Consider the following 21178-nt stretch of genomic DNA (forward strand, 5'->3'; position numbering starts at 1 on the left):
GAAAGGTCACAACTTATTCAAGGTAAACAACATATCTTTATCTATCAATTAACTACCTGATATTTCATCTATAAAACAAGATGAAATAATCAACATTATTGCATCATAATGAATTTATTTATAAAATAATATATTCTTTATTTTAAATAATGTATGATAACAAAAATATGCTTTATAATAATATTCTTCTGAAATATTAAAAAATATCGTCAAATATATATTACTATATATAAACTGAAATATATTAATAGCAACATATATTAATACATACGTAATTTGCAAAAAATAATATATTTAAAAAATGCTAAATTTATTTTTTAAGACTTTTGTATTATATTTTTATATTTTCAATAAAAATATAGATAAATTTTAAATAAATTTAATTTTAAAATTAAAATTGTAAAAAAAGACTGATTTTAATAATATATGTAATGAATTTGAATTTTGAATGAAAAAAATTCTTACATTTATAGATAAATTAAAATATGATTAAAAATCAAAATATTGTTTTTAATTCCATAAAAAGAAGAAAAAAATAATACATAAAATAATATAACAAAATTTAATCAAGATTCGTTAATTGTTCTAATTAAAAAATAAAACAGTTTACAATTCTATATATATATATTTGAATCTATCTTTAGTCATATTCCAGCATAAAAAAAATAACATAACTACATATGTACAACTTCATTCGATATCCTTCGAATATAATATTACAATTCATGCTAGGCCATATTCCATTTCTATCATTTTGTTGCAAAACTAGATATTTAATTACGTTATACTACCGCATTAAATAACAACTATCGATAATTATTTTCTGTATGAATGAAAGGAAAATCGAAGTAAATTATCATAAATATAATGCAATTTTGCACTCGATGTACATATCTAGATGTTACTTTAAAAATAGAAAAAAATTAAATTTATAATGAAAAAAATTGCATAGTTTGAATATTATGTTTGAGAGTTATTTATTTTTAAAAATATTAAAACTGAATTATTACTTATAATATCACTTTAAAAATTTTTAATATATTTTTTTACAAACGTATTGCATTATAAGAACCAATATAACATATTATTGAAATTTTTCAATTTAATTTTATTAAAAATTCTATTAAATTACAAATATATATATATGTAATAAAAGTTTATTAATAAATAAATATATATATATTTATTTATTAATAAACTTTTAAATTTATTTATCAAATATTAAATATATACATATTTGACAAAATTGGCGCGTGAAAGATGACAGTGCTGCCGTCTGACAGCACTGAGAGATATATTCCTCAGCACCATTTTAGTTCGTTGAAACGGTTAGTCATTTCGAAAGCGTTACAGTTCAATAAAATGTATTCGAGAATACTTTAAGAATTTTATTTCTTGGTCTAAAAAATTCGTGGTAATACAAAAGTGTTTACGGCAACGGAACGTGTACAATTGTTTAAGCAATTCTGATTTTGTTCTTCGGTATGTCAGAAGGCGAGGCTACAGCGTCGCAGAAGAAACAGCAGCCATTTCAACAACAGCCACAACTTGGAGTAGGCTCAATGGCGAATATGGCATGGCAATATCCCTCGCCAAACAATATCCATAATATGTTTTCTCCATATTCAGGGTAATTACTGATTACAGATTTAATCGTAAAAATTATTATTTTATAAGTATATAATGAATAATACGACATTTTAAATAAAAAATCTCATAAGGGGATTAACAACGCATATAGGCGTAACATTCAATGATTTAATAGCTTCTTTATTGTTTTTATATTTTTTATGATTAAAAAAAATAAAAAACAATTACTAAGAAATAATATTAAAAACGAAAGAAATGAAATATATGTGATATATATTATATATGATGTATATAAACATTTATAATAGCCTAATTTTAGATTAATGCATAATATATATATAGAAAATTATAAAACTGGATATTTCATAAACAAAATAAATTGCAATATATAGTGAATCAAAACTAAAATAATTACTTCTATATATAATTTTTTTTTATAGACAATTGTATGGACCAGGGTATCAAAGTGTACCTCATCAAGGACAAACATTTAGTTATTATCATGCAATGATGCCTGGATATGGACAACCTTTTACTCCACAGCAGATGCAACAGCAGCAGCAGCAGCATCAACAACAACAACAACAGCAACAGCAACAGGACAACAATCAAGGAAAGCAGTTACATCAGCAACCACCAGTACCTGGAACTCCAATGTCCTTGGATGATGATTCTGAACTTCCTCCTTTACCTCCTGGACCTCCACCATCTGTGCAAGCATCTCAACAACACAATAATCAAGTACAACCAACAATACAGCCTCATCCAGGTTATATGTATAATGCATTTTCATATGGTACTTGGAATGGAATGCATAATGATATGTCTCGTAAGTTTGCTTTTTATATAAAATATTAAAAGAAAAAAACATTTTCATTTTATATATAAAATAATATTTGTTTTTATCTTTTTTTGTTTTAGAATATAATAATCAAATTCGTTTCAATGTATACAACAAAAAGAATGGTTTAACCTTTCTCTCTCCATCTGGCAATAGTGGAGCTGCAAAGAAAAAACGTAAGCGGAATAAAAATTTAGCAGCTCAGTTCAACAATAGCTTTCAGGCAAACAGTTCAACGACGAATTTTGTACCGGGTCCTAATCTGAAGACCGAGTTACCACCTTTACCTCCTGCACAGCGTGAAGTAGTGGCTCCTCTTCCACCAACTGAAGAATCCTCCACTCCTACTACACCCGCTATCACAACTGTTAATAATACAATTCCTAGTGCTGGTACACCAGCTGTAGGTACTCCCTCTATTGTGACAAATCCCAGCCCAGTTGGTGATTGGCCTGACAGCTTGAAGAATTATGTAAATAGGTGTTATGAAAAATGCAAAACAGCAGTGGACAAGGATCAAGTTGAGATTATATTAAAAGGAAAGATTACGCGTGCCGCGAATGATGGCTCACTTTGGGTGAAAGATTGGGACCAAGAACCTTTGCCTAGCATTCATAGTGAACGTATGACTATGACGATAAAACCTCAAAAACCGGCCTTGAAATTAAATAATTTACCAAATCCACTGATAAATGCACAGGGAGGCTTGCGCAAGCCAGGTCTTTCCACTTCTCTTGGGGCTCGGCTTGGCGCTCGTCTCTCTGTGAATTACAAACGATCAAGGTCGAGGACTAGATCAAGATCAAGATCAAGATCAAAGTCAAGATCGAGGTCGAGGTCGAGATCGAGGTCAAAGTCGAGGTCACGTTCAAATACACGTAGCCCACCATCACGAAAATACAGACGTAGTACATCGTCGTCATCGAACGTTAGTGATCGGGAACACGATTATAAATCATTAAAAACGAAAAAATCTACTAAAAGCAAACCAAGTCACAACAGCAAGAAAACAAAGAAGACTAAACAGATGAAATCACATTTCTATTCAGAATTTGGTTTAGCTACAGGAAACACTGAGGAATTAGGATCCAAGGAGAAATTACAGCAACGTGCTGCAAGATTTAACGATACTATTTCTAGGACAATCAGCAATGGTGTTAAAGATGATTCTTCTACAGATTTTGATTTTACTGGACTTCACATTGTTGGAATATGCAAGGATATAGAGAAACCATATTTACGTTTAACATCTGTAAGATTTCTTTTAGTCAAATTTTCATCAATCATCAAATTTATTTGAAATTAATGTCTATAAACTTGACTTAAATATTTGTTACTTTTATATAGGCTCCAGCTCCCTCCGCTGTTCGACCGGTAAGTGTACTCCAAAATTCTTTGGCACATGTCAAGAAACGTTGGGTGGCTGATCAGGACTATAGATATGCTTGTGATCAACTTAAATCTATTCGTCAAGATCTTACCGTCCAAGGTATTCGAGATGCATTTACAGTCCATGTATATGAAACACACGCTCGCGTCGCTCTAGAAAAAGGAGACCATGAAGAATTCAACCAATGTCAAACGCAATTAAGGATGTTATATCAAGATGTTGGTGGAGAAAATCGATGTGAATTTATTGCATATAGAATATTATATTATATTTTCACGAAAAATACTCAAGGTTTTTAATAATTCTATATACAATTTAATAACAATATAATATTTTTTATAGAAATTAAAAAATTAATATTTTTGTATATAGATTTAACAACCATTTTAGCAGCTTTATCAACAGAAGACAAGAATGATGAGTGCATAAAGCATGCATTAAAAGTACGTTCAGCATGGTGGTTAGGCAACTTTCATGCCTTTTTTAAGTTATACACTTCTGCTCCAAGGATGGCAGCCTTTTTAATGGATTGGTTTGTTGCAAGGGAACGCAAGAATGCACTGAAGAGCATGATAAAGTCGTATGTACTAAACTCTTTAGAAATAATCATTCGTATTTGTTTTTATTAATAAATCTGTTTAATACTTTACAAAAAATTAATCACAAAAGAATATAATTAATTGAAACATAACATAATTCTATATTAATAGATATATTTAATTGATAAATTGCTAGTTAGTATAGTTTTCAACTTTAAATTAATTTTATTTAATAATTTTTTTGCAATTTTTTAAAACTAATGAAACATATTTTTTATTTTTAGACAATCTTTAAGTATATTTCTATAAATAAAATTGACAGAAATATATTTAATTGTTTTTTCTCAAATCTTTATGGATAAATATCTAGTGTTAATTTGTAAAGAAAACTATTTCAGAGATTAAGCTTTTCGAGAATGGGGGAAGTGAAAAATTGCAAATAATTTTTTTACAAATAATTATAAATTAAAAATTTTTGCAAATAATTATAATTATATATATAGATTTCTGTTACAGGACATCGTAGCCGAAAAATGACTAGTTTTGTAGTTATTATTTATTTTCATTGTACTATATATATATATACATATATATATATGTTTGTACATTTTTTATATATATATATTCAATGCATGATCTAATGATACATTTCTTCTGCTGTTTAGCTACCGGCAAAATTTGGCGGTTGATTTCATCGTAGCAGAATTGGCCTTTGAATCTTTGGACAAGTTTTATGAATTTGTCAATGAATTGGGGTTGGTTTATGCTGATCCTGAACAACATCTAATCGACTGCAAGACAAGCAGTGGTTCTGTAGGTGCTTGGTAAAAAAGCAACATCACTCTTTTTTCGTGGAAGATGTATAAACAAAAATCATTATTGTGCACATTCATAGGCACAAATTTGTGTGTGTATATGCATATGTTTTCCAATTATGCATATGTAGGCTTAACATATGCATATGCATGTGCATATATTTAATTACACATTGATCACTGATAATTCTTACCATCCCCTAATCATTGTTCTCTTCGTTGATCGACGCTACAACAGTCGAGCAACAATTTGTAAATGAAAGTTTTCCCCGCAATAATTTGTACATATACGTGTCTCAATCTCAGCCCAGCGCAAATGAAGAATGCATTTATAGGCTGATGTGAATTGTACAAAAAAATTAGGATGACCGTTTTAAAGTCGTCCGTAACTACCTCAATAGACTTCGGTATGAAACCGAGTTCGTAGTAAATTACGAAAAGAGAGAGAAAACAATAGAAAGTTATCTTCAGAAAACGAATACTTCTTGTTTGGTCAAAACTTCAAATTTCTTTGGTCACAGCTGATCGATTCTCTACAATTTATTCATGTCATATATGAATTTTTAGTCTTATCTCTGGTAATTCTTTTTCCAAACAAGATCCATTAAAAGAAGTCGGATTTTTTTAACTATTTATCAAATCTTTTGCTCTATACAAGGATCTACGTTTCGTCATTTCGAAGAACTATCGATTCATAATATGAATTCGCAATTATTTCTACGATAAAAAATATAAAGAATTGAAATCAATGAAAATGAATATATGTAATTACTATGAAGGGTTTTTTGGTAAAAATTAAAATTATTGAGGGTTTGACAAGAAATTGGCATGCTCGACATTTCGTTGATGAAGAAAGAAGAGAAGAAATATGGGAAAATCAACAAGTTTTAATTTGGTGGTAACAACAACATGAAACATATGTTCTAAGAAAAAGAAAATATTCGATGAATCGTGTTCAAGAATCAACAATTAGAAACTTTTAACGGGACAAATGCATATTGGTATCTAAATCATTCTCGTGTGTGAAGAGTGATTATTTTTATCTTTCTAAGTGTTTACTACAGGACAATGCTTTTTTTCCTTAACAGTTTGTTGTCGATTCTCGAGTGTCGAGAATTTTATCTTTATGTTTTATCCAAAACACAGGAATACAGAGGTATATAATGAAAGAAGAAAGATTTCATTGTACGATCACATTTGAATATAGTGTTGTACGTAATAAATTATTTAATTTTTAAATATTATATTACTTTTTAATCTCTGTTTAAAACCTAATATATTTAGATAAATCTAAATTATAATTTTATTGTTAATAAACATAAAATTTATTATGTATATTTAATACTTGAACAATGAATGATTACTAAAATTTATAATTTTTTTTTAAGTCATTAAAAATTATATTTTGATATATGACAGTCAAATCTATTCCCAAGTTATATATAGAAGTATAATGGATCTTTCATAAATTATAAATCTTCAATCATTTATAATATATGATTTTATTTAGAGAAAAAAAAAGATTTAATTGATGATTAATTAAAAAATAAATACATACTTTGCTATAACTCTTTTCTATGTTAATAATTCTCTATAGAGTTTATTTCAATTTAATATTTATTTTTTACTATATTTTACTAAAAATAATAATAAATAATACATATAAAAAATTTTTTTATATTTACATGGAACAAAATAAAATTTTTATATAATAAATATTAATATTATATAATAAAAGTAATAAATGTTCAAACAAAATTTTAAATAAATATATTATATTAAAAAATACAAATTTGTTGCAATTAAATTATTAATTATATTGCAGATATGGAAATTGAATAAAGCATATTTTAATTAATTAATTTCATAATGATCAAAACCTGCTTTTTTATTGAATTTACAATATGATAAATTGTATAAGCAATTAACGCAATTACTTAATATAGAATTTTTTTAATCAGTTCTTGTGCATAAATTGCCAATAAAATTGTGCGATGTTACAGCTGAATTTTAGTTTTTAAATTCATCGGCACATAAGTATTTAAATTATATATTTCTTTTTATAATTTTTTTTTCTGATCTCATATATGTATAAATTAATCATTGCGTGTAATATATATAATCGTGTAATATACATAATAATTCTACTTCATATGTTTCCAAAACTATAAAATTCATTTAAAATTTCATTTAAAATAAATAAAAATATTATTATAATAGAAAATAAAACCTATGATTTAATAACATAATAATATTTTTTTTATTCGTTTCATTAAAGGTCGAAAAAACTTGTCAAATGGAATTACAGTTATTAAATTATTTCCAAATACTTTCACAGGTTTCGAGTATTTTAAAGAAATATTTGTGTAAAAGTAGCTAAGATTTGATCTTTATGACGCCTGTATAGCAAGTTACAAAGTACGTAATAACCTGATATATTACGAAATTTAATTATTTTGCGTTATAAGAATTATATATGTTTTTGCAAAAATATATCAGTTGCAATAAACAATAAAAATTTGTATAACAAAAAAATTCGCAAAGAAGAAAGATAATGTTTTTGAATTTTAAAAGAATCATTTAAGCTAAATTTAAATTTAATTATTTAATAATAGTATTTTTGTAAATTTTAAAAAAGTTTTTTTAATAAAATTTAGATTTGTTGTACGAAGTTGTATGAAACCTTCAAATTATCATTTATCGTAATATGATATGATAAGTATAAATTTAATAAACAATTATATATTATTTAACACATATAATTCTTAACACGACTATATCGTTATTTGATATGATACAATTACTTACATTATTCAAATAAAAAATGTTAATAATGATAAATGTTAATAATGAAACGTACTAAAAAGAAATTAAAGGCTGATAATATCGCTGATACAGTAATTTATACGGATAGGGACACAAAACTATTATACTGGGTGATGTTACGTTTCAAAATATCTGCACACGGTCCTAAAACTCGTTCAAATCTTGCTCTATCGAGTTTTACACACTTTAAAGGACCTCGCGCAACAACAGTTGCTGCTCTTGGCCTATCCAATAATAATGCAATTTCACCTAAAATCAATAAAAAATTATTACTACCATAACATTAAATTTGTTTTCAAAATTTATAATTGCATAATTATTAATAATAATTTGAAAATAGAATATACCAAAATAATCAGATGGTCCTAAACGACCAACTTCCGCTAATTCTTCACCTTCTGAACGCTGTTGTAAAACAACAGCTGTACCTTCGACAATTATATAAAAATCTTCACCTGGTTCACCTTGTCGAACTATAGTCTCACCATCATCAAATGCCACTGGTTCTAAAGCATCGGCTACTGTGAGTCGTTCCCACTTATCCAAAGATTCTAAAAATAAAAATTTTGTATAAAATATTCATAATAATTTAATACATTTTCATGGAACGTAAGCATTATTTACCCAAAATTGAAACTCTGGAAAGAAATTCTTCGTACATCTTTCGTTTTCTTATAGTAGAACCCATAAGGATTCTTCGATAAGAATCTCTATCGATACCCCATAATTTCACATCTGTTTTTGCTCGAACAGTTGCAGCACGAGGAGTTCCGTATATTAATGCAAGTTCACCAAAACTTCCACCTTCTCCTATTGTTGTGGCTAATTCACCATTAACAAAGATTTCGACTTCTCCTTGATCGATTACATAAAAATTATCGCCTTCGTCGCCTAATAATTAATATTTGATAAAAAAATGATAAAAAAAATGATAAAAAATATTTGATTCAAACAATTAAAAATACTCAGTTAATTATTGTTAATTAATATCAGGAATAATATATTCAATATTTATTTTTTTAAATACCTTGCCGAATAATTGCTTCTCCAGGCAAAAAAGTAACAGGAAACATAGCATCAAAAATATCAGAACGTTCATTCTCATCAAGATGAGCAAAGAGGACGTTTTTAGCAATCGCTTTACTCAGGGCAGCCATTGTTTTATAATCCTTAGGTACGACTTTTTTGACATAACTAGTCGCATCTTCTTCGGAAACTGGCTCTGCAGAGATGCCTCCTCTGCGTCTGGGAACTTGGGGACCTTGTTGTCCAGCAGGTATGTCCTCGGTATCCTCTGGACTAGTTGCAATCTGTTGCTTAGCATCATGAGCCTGCTCCTGAAATAAAAAAAACGAAGATCAATTTTTATTATATACGATATATGTTACACATATTTTGGTTTTTGTCAAAAAAAAAGTTTATCAAAGAAACCATTTTTTAAATTTAATCTAAGAGAAAAAAAATAAATATATATTATTCTATTTAAAGGATATCCCTTATTTGATTAAATAATTTCATTTTCATGTCTATTTTCTTTTATTTATATCATGTAGATTAAAATATTATCAATTAGAAAATTGAACGCTGTTCATGTATTTTGCTTTACTTGCCTGTTGCACCATGTCGAAAGCTGATGTTTTCCTAGTTTTTAATTACTATCTTCGATTTTATATCAAATCAATAAATTTTTTTTTAAACTTTTGCTTATTATTTATTTATTATTCCAAAACGATGCAACCCTGAAAGATTCACGTAAGACAAACAAGCCGCTTTTATAAGTCAATTTTGCTTAGACATGCGCAATACACAATATTGTGCCCTTCTTTTAATGAAATCATATATTCTCAATTTCTTAAATATACATTACAAATATAAACAACATATATTAATTAGATCACAAAAAATATGCATTATTTTTTCCAGAAAATTTTGCATTTTTTCACAGAAAAATTTAATATGTCAAGATTTCTACTTTTTTAATTCATAGTTAATAATTTTTAAATGATAAATAATATAGTTTATTTTATTTTAAGCATTCTTAATTTTTTCCAATGATAAAAAATATCAAATCTTTAAAAATTCTTTTTTAATTTATAAAAATTTTATTACATCATTTATAAAAATTTAAATGATTAATCTTTCAATAATAAAGAATAATGAAATATTACATGAAAAAGCTAATCAGATATTTATCAGATATTTTAAAATGAATTTCGTTATATATGCAAATAAAAAAATTTCTATTGAATATTTTATAAGTATCATTTTATGTTCTTCGAAAATTGACTACTTATTATAAAATTATATTGGATAAAATATTACACAGTTTATGAACGATGAACATCGATGAAAAGGTGAGCAAATAATGTCATAGGTCACTTGCCGTTTTTATAGATGAATACCACTTTATAAATGCGCAATATAACATAAAAACATTATAACAATATGATCTTTTTCTGAATCTTGTATATTTTATTAAAATTTAATTACAATTGAAAACAAGATGAACATATCGATGTATAACAAATTTTCGTTTCATTCATGATTTTTAATTCTCATGAATTTTGATAATGTTCAAATATTCGTAGAAAATGAGATCTTGAATTTTTTCTTACATATACAATCGTTAATTGGCCTTAGTTTTTGATATATTTGCAAACATAATTGTTATTATTATAATATTATAAAACTTAGCATTAAGCATTAAATAAAAATCATTACATTTTATATTTATCCAAAATATAAAACAATCGATTGAAATAACAATGATAAATATAAGGCACATTTTAGATACCGACAATCATAATAAATCGCATCTTTATATTGACTAAAGTTCTTCAATATTGACTAAACTATTTGCAAATTGTAGAATTATTATATTCATATACTAAACCATTCATAAACAGATTCTTATTATTTAGAGATGAATTTGCTGTAAACAATTTATTTAAATATTCATACTGTTAGTGATCATGTTTTATAAGCTATTCGTAAATAATAGTATGAACGCGGTATGATACACATTGTCAAGGACTTACAAGTGAAATTCAATATAGTAGTAGCATCATTTTTTGCAAATATTTTAAAAACAAAGATTAACTGAAGATTGTATATAAGAAAAAGTCGTTTAAAATTTTATTTTTTATAATTTAAAAATCATTAAAATCTATAAGTATCGATATATTGATCAAAAATTTATATATTTGTAAATACTAAAATAAATTAGGAATTATTCGTTTTTTTTAAAATTGTAGATTATATTAAATTATATTTTTTTTAATTTATAGATTATATTTATAAAATAAAAGTTAATCGATTAAATATTAATTTATATCGAATAAATATTAGTGATTATAATTGTTTCAAATTAATTATCAAAAATTTTGTTAAAAATCAATTATAATTTTTAGTTTTTTCTTTTGCCATTCAATATTATGTTTACAGCATTATATTTTTATGTTAATAAATTTTTAAGCATTTGCAAACTATCAAATAACAACTATTTATAATAATTACACATTTATTTTATATTTTTTAGATTTTATTAACTGATATTAGTTAAACGAACTAAATTTTTTAAAATAAACTATAATAAAATAATATCTTTATATAGATTATATAAGAAATATATATTAAAAAGGTGATTTTTACAAAATACATATATTTGAAACATTTAAAATAGCACTATTTTATGAAAATTACGAATTCATTAACAATAATATTAAATTTAAAATAAAAACTTGAAATAAAAAAAAATAAAACAATAAAGTTCAATTGATCAATGATTTTAACATTGATTATAACATTATTTGACATACAATTAAATATCTTATGCATTATATCATAAAGAAAAAAAATTCATATCTATCATTCAATTATTTTTAATAAATTATAAAATTCCACTTCATATTTCATGATTTTTCTTCATAAAAATTGCATAAAAAAATATAAAATATTATCATTATTGTGCATAAATTGCTTAATGACCATTAAAGCAATAATATAAAGTATCAAAGTATCAAATAAATTTGAAATTGTTTTTCACTCAGTAAACAATGCATTTAAAAATCGAAAAATTACATATAATGATATAATGCAGAAATATTAAAATATATAAAATGCATATTGAACAATATAAATCTTAAGATTCGATCATACCTCGTCCATTATTTGTTGATATTAACTCGATATTTAACACAAAGCAATGTCTTTTTATTCAATTATTGCATAAATTTCTTCGCTAACACTTGTTTCACATATTCGAATAATTGTGAACGAAAGAAACAAATCACAACTACGAATCTTTCCTTCGTGTGTTATATATCTAATGTGTGTCGCTTGAATTTTCTAAGGTCTCGCCAAATTCGATTAATACGACACGATCTTTCGTAGTATTTAGTTGCAAAGTTGATACTGTGTGCCAAATGATATTTTATGTTATAAAATAACGATATTTTTCGTTAATGCAAAATTGGATCGATAGATAATTTATTTACAGATGAAATCCGAATGGATGACAATGTACTTCCGGTATTGCTTGTTTTAAACACATTATTACAGCGCGCTTCGCACATTTTCGAGAACGACGCGTTAAATACCTATACAACTTTTGTAGTTGTTGGCTAAGGTTGCGCGCTTAGTTATATTTCGAGCATATGCTATATTTAGAGCAGCCCCTGTAGCACATATACTCTTTCGATATATGTGTATAGCTAACAATAATAAGAACTGATGTCAAGTTTCTTTTTTTATTGCTCTCATATTATGTTTATTTGAAATGAGAAATAAAAAATATTACTCGTTTTATGATATGATTTTATCCACGATACAATAAAAAAAAAAGAAATAACCAAATATCCATTGTTTATAAAAATTTTAAATCTTAAGGATAATGTTGCAGAATTCCAAGAAAAATATATATATTTAAAAATTCTATATTTTTAATATAATTATTTCAAAAATATCTTTTTTCATTATAACGAGATAAATTAATTAAAATGTAATATTGATTATTGTTAAAATAAATATTGCTTATAAATATTTATATATAAAAACACAAATATTTGATGATGAAAAATAATGAAAAAGAATATTTTTATAACTAACAATATTTACCGTCATTTTCGCTATTTATCAACATCTACTTAAAAAAATTAATAAAATGAATATTGAATAAATAAATAAATAGTCAAATAGTTAAATTAATATTAAAAAAAATATTTAAAATTTGTATATAAATCTCTAAAATTTTCTTCGTGATCATATTTTACACTTTATTTTAATTCATCAATGGCAAATTTTTAAATGATTGTTTGTTTAGTAAAAAATATTTTATAATATCAAACATGTATTATTTTATTATAATATTAAATATTATGCACACACACACACACACACACACACACACACACACACACACACACACACACACACACACACACACATATACACATATAAGATTTTTTTCTATAATAGTATTGGTATATTAAAGTATGATATCAAAAAAAAAATAGATTATAAAATGTACAAATTAAAAAAAAATATAAATTATTAGAAAATATAAAACATAATATTATTTTTAAATTAAAATAAAAAAAATTAAATTTTTGTTGCATTATTTTGTTGCATTTTATTTATATTATATTAAGTGCATTGAATATATTTTATTTTTATTATACAATGAATATAATTTTTAATTTAATTATTTTTTTTAATTAATTAATTATATATATAAAAAATGTATTTAATTATGGCTATATAGCATAATTTTTTTAAATATTTTTAATTATAAAATAAAATTTATTAAATTATATATGTATATATCTTGATATGTATATATCAATCTATTTGTATTGATCAAAATAACTTGTTTATAAAATTGCAAATAAATTCTTTTCATAATAATTTTATGCAAAATTTGTATTAATAAAATACAACTTTGTATTAATAAAATAAAATAAAATAATAAGATTTTAAAGATTTTATTGTATAGTACAACATATATATATGAAGTTTTATTAATCTTAACATTTATTAATCCTTTGATAAATCTATAATGTTATGTATACAACATTTATTTAACATTTTGATATTTTTTTGTTATATTTATTTTATTGTAAATAAATATTCATCTTTAAAATAAGAGAAAATATATCATAAAAAATTAGATTACTAGATTTATATGTAACGATTAAATAAGTAAAAAATAAGAAATCTGAGGTTATTTTAACAGGACATGATTCAATACATACCCGTTCCAGTTTTTGAAAGTATTCTCTCAAGAAAGATATGGGATTTTCAGGACGACCTACACACAGCTGCACTATACAGTCTTTTAAAACTTGTTGAATATTGTGTCTTTGTACGTATTCCTCGCACTCTCTTAAACTTTGCTCTTCTTCGAGATTCGCCGCCATATTGATACACGAGTTGACACGTTATAGCAAATACCTCTTCAACAATTCCGTTCTTGGCTTTAATAGTGTAAATATGTTATTTCTTATAGATAACTTCAATTGTTTTATAAAGAATATCGATATATTTAAATATTTTTATTTCTCATTATAATCTATAATTAATAAATATTTCTGAGATTTTAATTTAATAAAGAATATTGATATTACATATATGTAAATTTGAAAATAAATTTGAAAATAAATTTTTTTTTATTTCATTTTTATTTCATTTCAAAAACATATATCTGTAATTATTTAAATAATTTAAATAATATAATAAATTTTTTATTGAAATTTAATAAAAGAAATTTTCTAATTCTAACTTCTATATATAAAATATCATTTTTTATATATAAATATTTATATATATATATAAATATTAAAAATAATTAAGTTTTTTTTCTTTCTATGATAAAAATATAAATAAAAATTCACTACATATTATAAAACAAATATAATTAATAACATGTACTATATGGATAGGTGGTAGGAAAATTCAAAAAAATATTATAAATTTACATTTATAACTTCTAACAATAATATATTTTAAAACATATTGTCAATAGGAGGATAAACATTATAATATATAAACTATATTTTAAAATATAAGATAAATATTTTTTTTATGTTTTCTTGTCCTTCATAATTGTATTTCTGTAATCCCATATTATTCTGATATCAATTTAAACAAAGTTTTTCATTATTTAAATAAAGAAAAAGAAGAAATGGGATTTCAGAATTATCAATTTTAATTAAAATATTATTTAAAAAATGTATATACTATATACATAATGTATAATATATTTAAAAAAAATATATGTAAATATCAATACATTGTAGAATTCACAAAAATTATATTAACATTAATGAATTTAATTTAAAAATAGTTATAATAATATAAATTATATCATCTATATTAGTATTTATATTTATTAAAATTATATTTGATTATATTATATTTTGATTAAAAATTTATCAAATTAAATATATTGTATTCTTTATATTTATATATAAATAAATATTTATTACTGAAAAGTTATAGAAATTTTCGTGAATTCTCCAATGATTTTATTTAAAAAAATAATTTCTTAAATAATAATTAATGATAAATAAATATGTTTATTATTGTTCAATTTTTAATTCAATTACTTATTTTACATATTTAATCTAATTGTGCAGTTTTTTTTAATAATAATCTAAATTTAACTATAGAATACATGCGATGTATATATATAATAAAAAATGGCAATGTTACAGAATATTGCAACATATGCATCTAATAATTGCAATTACTTTATGATTGAATGTATGATTTGCGTGCATGTTAGAATTATTATTATGTCCCTATTAAATTGCAAATCTAACAAGTGATTGATTATGAATAATACTTCCCTGTATCCGAATTTTTTTTTATAGTTTTGACCATTCTAACAATATTAAAATTTATAAAATTCACCGCAATGTTTCTGTAATTAAATTCAGTAATTAGTTGCATTTAATATCTAAATTATATTATTATTCAATATTATATGCATATGCTTATTTTATGAACAAATAAGATTTAAAAAACATTATTTTATCAAAAATATAAAATATTAAAATGAAATAATTCTTTCCAAAGTGCCTTTTAGTTATAATAAATCATTATAATATTAAAAATTCTGACCATGATAACAATTTAATACAAAACAATTAAAACAATTTAGTTAGATTTTGAGAATAAGACAAACAAAATTAATTACATTTTATATAAAAACAATTTCTTTTATGATTGTTATTATAATATATATATATAGGCACTTTCCATAATTTTAATTGCATATTTTTAAAATATATAAATTGGAAATGAAATTTTTAATAATTTTTTTATTAAAATTCTATTAAATTTTTTTTATTAAATTTCTATGTAAATGCTAAAAATATGTCTTTTTTAAATAGTAAATCATCAACCAAGAAAATTAAATAATTAAAGAATAAATTATATATATTTATATATGTAATTATAAGCACATACAGTTTTATTTTTTTGAAGTGGTTATGATAAAATTGTTATATTTTAACAATAAAAATTGTGTATCATGATTAATATAAAGTGCAGTTTGTAATCTAAACAGCATTTGTTTTGTTTCTTGATTTATTATACATTTATTGCTCTAAATAGATTTGTAAATTGATAGATTAATTGCACAGAATATGATATTTGTTTTAAGTAACTTTTAATATAATTAGTAATATTACAACTTTTAAATGGGAATGAAATCATACAATGTAATAAATTATCATTCATAGTAGAATTTTCATATAATAAAAAAAATATCTAATAAACAACATTTTAAATTTATTTAGATTCATATTGAATATAAAAATGAAAATTTATTAAAAAATGCTAGCATTCAGAGAAAAATAATTAACAATTTAACTACTTATTAAATTTATTAATGCTAAGTTTCAATAATTTTTTTTCTTGTAATTTCTCTGTCATTTATATATATATATTTGTAAATAAAGTTGTTTAATAGATGTGTCACCATGTATCTACTATTAATACTACTTATTGCTATTAGATAATTACACCATAATTTATTTTCTCTTAAGTAATACTGATTTATAATTAATATCAAGTTAATGTAATTTTGAATTTGTGTTTAACATAATATGAAATTTTCTAATATAATGCATATTTATTAATATTAAATGCATAAAATTTGCTGTTCTAAAGAACTATGCTTAACTAATGAATTTTTTTAACTTATTAATTACATCTTGTTCATGGTTTTTAAGGCACCAGAATATATGAAAAAAAATTTAACACATAATGTATAACTTATTGCTTAAAAAAGATTGCCTTATCATTGGAACTTAAAAATCATGAACGAGTACAAGTTTTTTTTAAATTTCTGACTTAAGATTTTTCTTTTCATAATAAATGCAAATATGATTGTTATATAAAAGAAAATAAAAATGAAGTAACAATATTTGTATTTTATGATGAATTTAAAATATAGTAAGAAAATATAAATTCATTAAAAAATGTCTAATATATTGAATAAATAGCAATACTTAATTAATAATAAGGTACACAATAAATAAAATAATTTTTGTTAATAAAATCATTAAATATGAAATTTCGCTATTATTTTATAGAAATAAAATTAGAAACATAAAAATAAAATATTTATACAATTTTTGTTCAAAAACAATAAAGAGCTTTTTTAAAAATTGACTAGTATTTTATTTTGTTAATCTAATTTATTAATTAGAATATTTCTATTTATGCAAATATGTGAATATTGAACAGCGGTCCATTTTCTGATTTATTTGGCAATAATACTTACTTCAATTTTATGGAGTTGTTGATGTTAAAAATGTTGGATCAACTGCAGCAACCTTTGCAGTTAAAAATGCATGCATACAGAATAATAAATTCTGCAATTGAGAACATTCCAATTCCTATAAATGAAATGTAGAGAAAATAAAATTTATATATATTAACTCTGCTTATAATAAATAAATACCTTTGTCTCAATAGCAATACTATCCGATTCTTGAAAGTGTAATTTTAATCTACTTTTTCCATCATCACTAGATCCTCTTAATTGTGAAAATTTATAACGCCATACAGTTTCTCCAATGTCATCATAAGAAAGTGTAAAACCTTGAGTCCATTCTAGAGTTAAACCTGCACTTTTTCCATTAAAAGTAACTGGAAATGTTTTACTCTAAAAAATAGAAATATGTATAATAATGATAAATTTTAAAAATGATTTTTAATGAAGCATATAAGAATCGATTACTAACTTTCAAGTGTGTAACAGCTGAACATACTGCAGTATGCCATGCTGCTTCTACTCTTAATAGTTCTTGTCTAGTTTCGACACTTAAATATCGCGGTGGTTTACCTGGACTTTGTGCTAAAAAACAATGTTGTCTTTCATCAACATTTTCAGATTCTCGCATTACGCGAAACATTGTTTGATATACTTTAAAAGTTAATGCACATCGTGACCAATCTCCTATATTGCACTAGAAATAAATTATTAACATTTATGCACAATATGAATTGTTAAAATTTATTAGATATATATTAATTATAATATTATTAACACTTACAGGAGGGGTTTCAAATAATAATAAATCAGGTCCTTTTAATGCTAAAAATCTTGGTCTATAACTTTGCCATGGTTGATTACTATTACTTACTGCTTCATTAACCCATCCCATATATTCTATACGTTCACCAACTCCAAAATTGCGATTATATAATTTCATCTGAAAAATAAATAAATAATTATAAACAATTATATGGTTATTACTAATGATAATTAATAATAATAAATTAATTCAGAAAAGAATATTTTTCACCTGTAAATGCGTTAAACCTGTAATGTTATCAGTTATATATTTTAACCATTGACTTAAAATGGCACTATCATCACAATGAATTACACCAGTACGTGCACCATTTAATCCTCTTACTTCAAACGCATTTCTTCTTAGTTTATCTGTTCCAAAGATATATCTTGTTACATAAGCCATCATTAATGGAACTGAAATTACATAATATTTTTAGAAAAGTTTCATTTTCATCTTAAAAAATTATTAATTTCTTCAAAAAAAAAAAAAATTATTAAAACCTGTTATAATATCTATCCATTTTTTATATTGCATTGAAGTGGCAGATGCATTTGAACTTTGTCTACTATGACCACATCTAGAACTATCACTTTGTCTATTAGATGATAACCATTCATCTTCTGATCCTCCATTTGCAACATTGTCTAATTTCTCTTCTTTTTCTAAAAATTATACTATTATTTTAAACCAAAATTATAAAAAAAATGCTTAAAATTTATTAAATAATATTTACCATTTTTTTGTAGAAATGGCTTTGCTGCACGATAATGTTTTACTGTTAAAACTACTATATCACCAGCATTTCTTAAAATGTTGACAGCATCGTCATGATTACATGCAGTTATATATTCTCCATTTACTAAAATAAAAATATTATTTATGAAATTAAAATTATATATTTTACAAATAATTTTATAACTAAAATTTATTAAAATTTTGTAAGATTGAATTACTTTAAATGAAATAATTTCCATTATTTTAAAAATAAATAATTTTATAATAGTATAAATTAATAGTCAACATAGAAACATTATTTCAAAGAGAAAAGCCAACATTAACAGTCTGACACAAATAGGCATTCAAAACTATTTATTAGATAAAACAGTATATGTACAACAAATATAATTTTCATTAATATATTTTCCATTATGAAAATAAAAATCTATATTATTTATATATACAAAAATATTTATTTTTTTAATATAAAAAAAAATATTTAAAATTTTATGAAACTTTTTAATAATTAGTGTTTAATATATTACATTAATTTTATTAAATTTAATAATATATATTAAATTTACCTTTAATAATTGCATCTCCTACAAATAATTGGCCACATTGATCAGCTGCTTGGCCTTTATAAATTCTAGATATAAGTACAGGAAGTTTATGTTCTGCTCCTCCTTTTATACTTAGTCCTAAGCCTCCAATCTTTTGTCTTGTAATTTGTACCATTCTTTCTTTAGCATCTAATGGTGGTTTATTATGATTCGCTGCCTGCTGAAAATCAGTAATGTTTTTTATGTATGCTGTATAAACAAAATTTTATGATATAAAATAATGATATTATAAACTTTACCTCTAAATCTTCTCTTTGAAGTTTTAAAACTTCCATAGATAGATGTAAACGCATTGGTACTGGTTTACTTTTTCCATCACTAACACTCACCATTCCTGTTCTTACCTTTTCAAATGTATAATAAAAATTGAATCTTGCATATTTTAGTTAAATTAAATATCTTTAAATTAAAAATAAAATTTTATTAAATTATATTATAATTGTTATATATATTGTTCTAATGATTTATATATTTATTATGTTTTAAAAATATATTTATTATAATATAAAAATATATATTTATATAATTCATTTTACAATTTCATATTATTATTTATATCATTTCTAAACTAATATCTTTTTTTTTTATATTTTTTATTATTTACATAGTTTTTAGTACAATAATTTTTGAAATAAATTGCAATTGAAATATGAATATAAAAATACTATCATATTATATAAATATATTGTATAAATATTATTATATAAATAATATTACTAATATTATTTTTATAATACACTTGTAATATAAATAATTTCTAAAATTAAAAAATACAATTTTATGTTTATTTCATCATTTTAACTCAGAGAAAATCAACAATAAATTTGATTATAAAACAAATATTATCTTTCATATTCATTTAAAAAAAAATAATAGATAAAATATATTTAAAAAAATATTTAGAAAAATGAAAAATATTAATTTCTCACCTTCAACTTTTGATCAATCTTCTCCTCGATCGGAGTACTCATTTTCGTTGCGTTGATTCTCATTATTTAATATAATTATGCAACTAATAAATGCAAATCCCCGTATTGCTGAACGCAAATTGCCGGGGTTGATAAAGCTTCGTAAATTGGTATAATAAGGAACATATTAATTTCACACAAATTGTTCAACAATTACGACAAGTATTCGAACAATGAAAAAATGAGATCATATTCTTATTGCTTATTGAAAAAAATGCATCAACATATTCATAGAATATATATAATCGAGAATATTTTAATATAAGACACATTCATTATA

The 21178-nt window shown here is 23.2% G+C and overlaps 3 protein-coding genes across 13 annotated transcripts; 1 reads left to right on the forward strand and 2 right to left on the reverse strand.

The window, feature by feature from the left end:
- The first annotated feature begins 1264 nt into the window (after nucleotides 1-1264).
- LOC107992433 (leukocyte receptor cluster member 8 homolog) lies at nucleotides 1265-6419 on the forward strand. 7 transcript variants are annotated; one of them, XM_017048299.3, is made up of 7 exons: nucleotides 1265-1414; nucleotides 1492-1630; nucleotides 2031-2419; nucleotides 2512-3683; nucleotides 3779-4112; nucleotides 4194-4401; nucleotides 5026-6419. In XM_017048299.3, exons 2-7 carry the CDS (start codon nucleotides 1563-1565, stop codon nucleotides 5186-5188), a joined length of 2334 nt encoding a protein of 777 aa, XP_016903788.1. In that variant the 5' UTR covers nucleotides 1265-1414; nucleotides 1492-1562; the 3' UTR covers nucleotides 5189-6419. The 7 variants fall into 7 exon arrangements, with proteins under 7 accessions (XP_016903788.1, XP_016903821.1, XP_016903797.1 ...); XM_017048332.3 differs by having other exon boundaries at nucleotides 1282-1328; XM_017048308.3 differs by having other exon boundaries at nucleotides 1283-1411.
- Nucleotides 6420-7023: 604 nt separating this feature from the next.
- LOC107992466 (cAMP-dependent protein kinase type I regulatory subunit) lies at nucleotides 7024-14469 on the reverse strand. Of its 3 annotated transcripts, none has more exons than XM_017048345.3 (5): nucleotides 14253-14469; nucleotides 9029-9338; nucleotides 8626-8892; nucleotides 8349-8552; nucleotides 7024-8250 (listed from the first exon to the last, which is right to left on the reverse strand). In XM_017048345.3, the coding sequence occupies exons 1-5, from the start codon at nucleotides 14415-14417 to the stop codon at nucleotides 8078-8080; spliced, it is 1119 nt and encodes a 372-aa protein (XP_016903834.1). In that variant the 5' UTR covers nucleotides 14418-14469; the 3' UTR covers nucleotides 7024-8077. The 3 variants fall into 3 exon arrangements, with proteins under 3 accessions (XP_016903834.1, XP_016903851.1, XP_061935346.1); XM_017048362.3 differs by lacking the exon at nucleotides 14253-14469 and adding an exon at nucleotides 12160-13105; XM_062079362.1 differs by lacking the exon at nucleotides 14253-14469 and adding an exon at nucleotides 9612-9746.
- A 492-nt stretch (nucleotides 14470-14961) lies between these two features.
- LOC107993775 (gamma-1-syntrophin) lies at nucleotides 14962-21002 on the reverse strand. 3 transcript variants are annotated; one of them, XM_062079361.1, is made up of 11 exons: nucleotides 20860-21002; nucleotides 20170-20274; nucleotides 19892-20090; nucleotides 19324-19449; nucleotides 19091-19252; nucleotides 18819-19003; nucleotides 18567-18725; nucleotides 18255-18479; nucleotides 17972-18175; nucleotides 17792-17906; nucleotides 14962-15922 (listed from the first exon to the last, which is right to left on the reverse strand). In XM_062079361.1, exons 1-10 carry the CDS (start codon nucleotides 20920-20922, stop codon nucleotides 17799-17801), a joined length of 1536 nt encoding a protein of 511 aa, XP_061935345.1. In that variant the 5' UTR covers nucleotides 20923-21002; the 3' UTR covers nucleotides 14962-15922; nucleotides 17792-17798. The 3 variants fall into 3 exon arrangements, with proteins under 3 accessions (XP_061935345.1, XP_016905882.1, XP_016905880.1); XM_017050393.3 differs by having other exon boundaries at nucleotides 14962-17906; nucleotides 19892-20087; XM_017050391.3 differs by having other exon boundaries at nucleotides 14962-17906.
- Nucleotides 21003-21178: the final 176 nt, after the last annotated feature.

Source organism: Apis cerana, linkage group LG9 (assembly GCF_029169275.1).
Source record: "Apis cerana isolate GH-2021 linkage group LG9, AcerK_1.0, whole genome shotgun sequence".
In the NCBI taxonomy this organism is placed as follows: Eukaryota; Metazoa; Arthropoda; class Insecta; order Hymenoptera; family Apidae; genus Apis; species Apis cerana.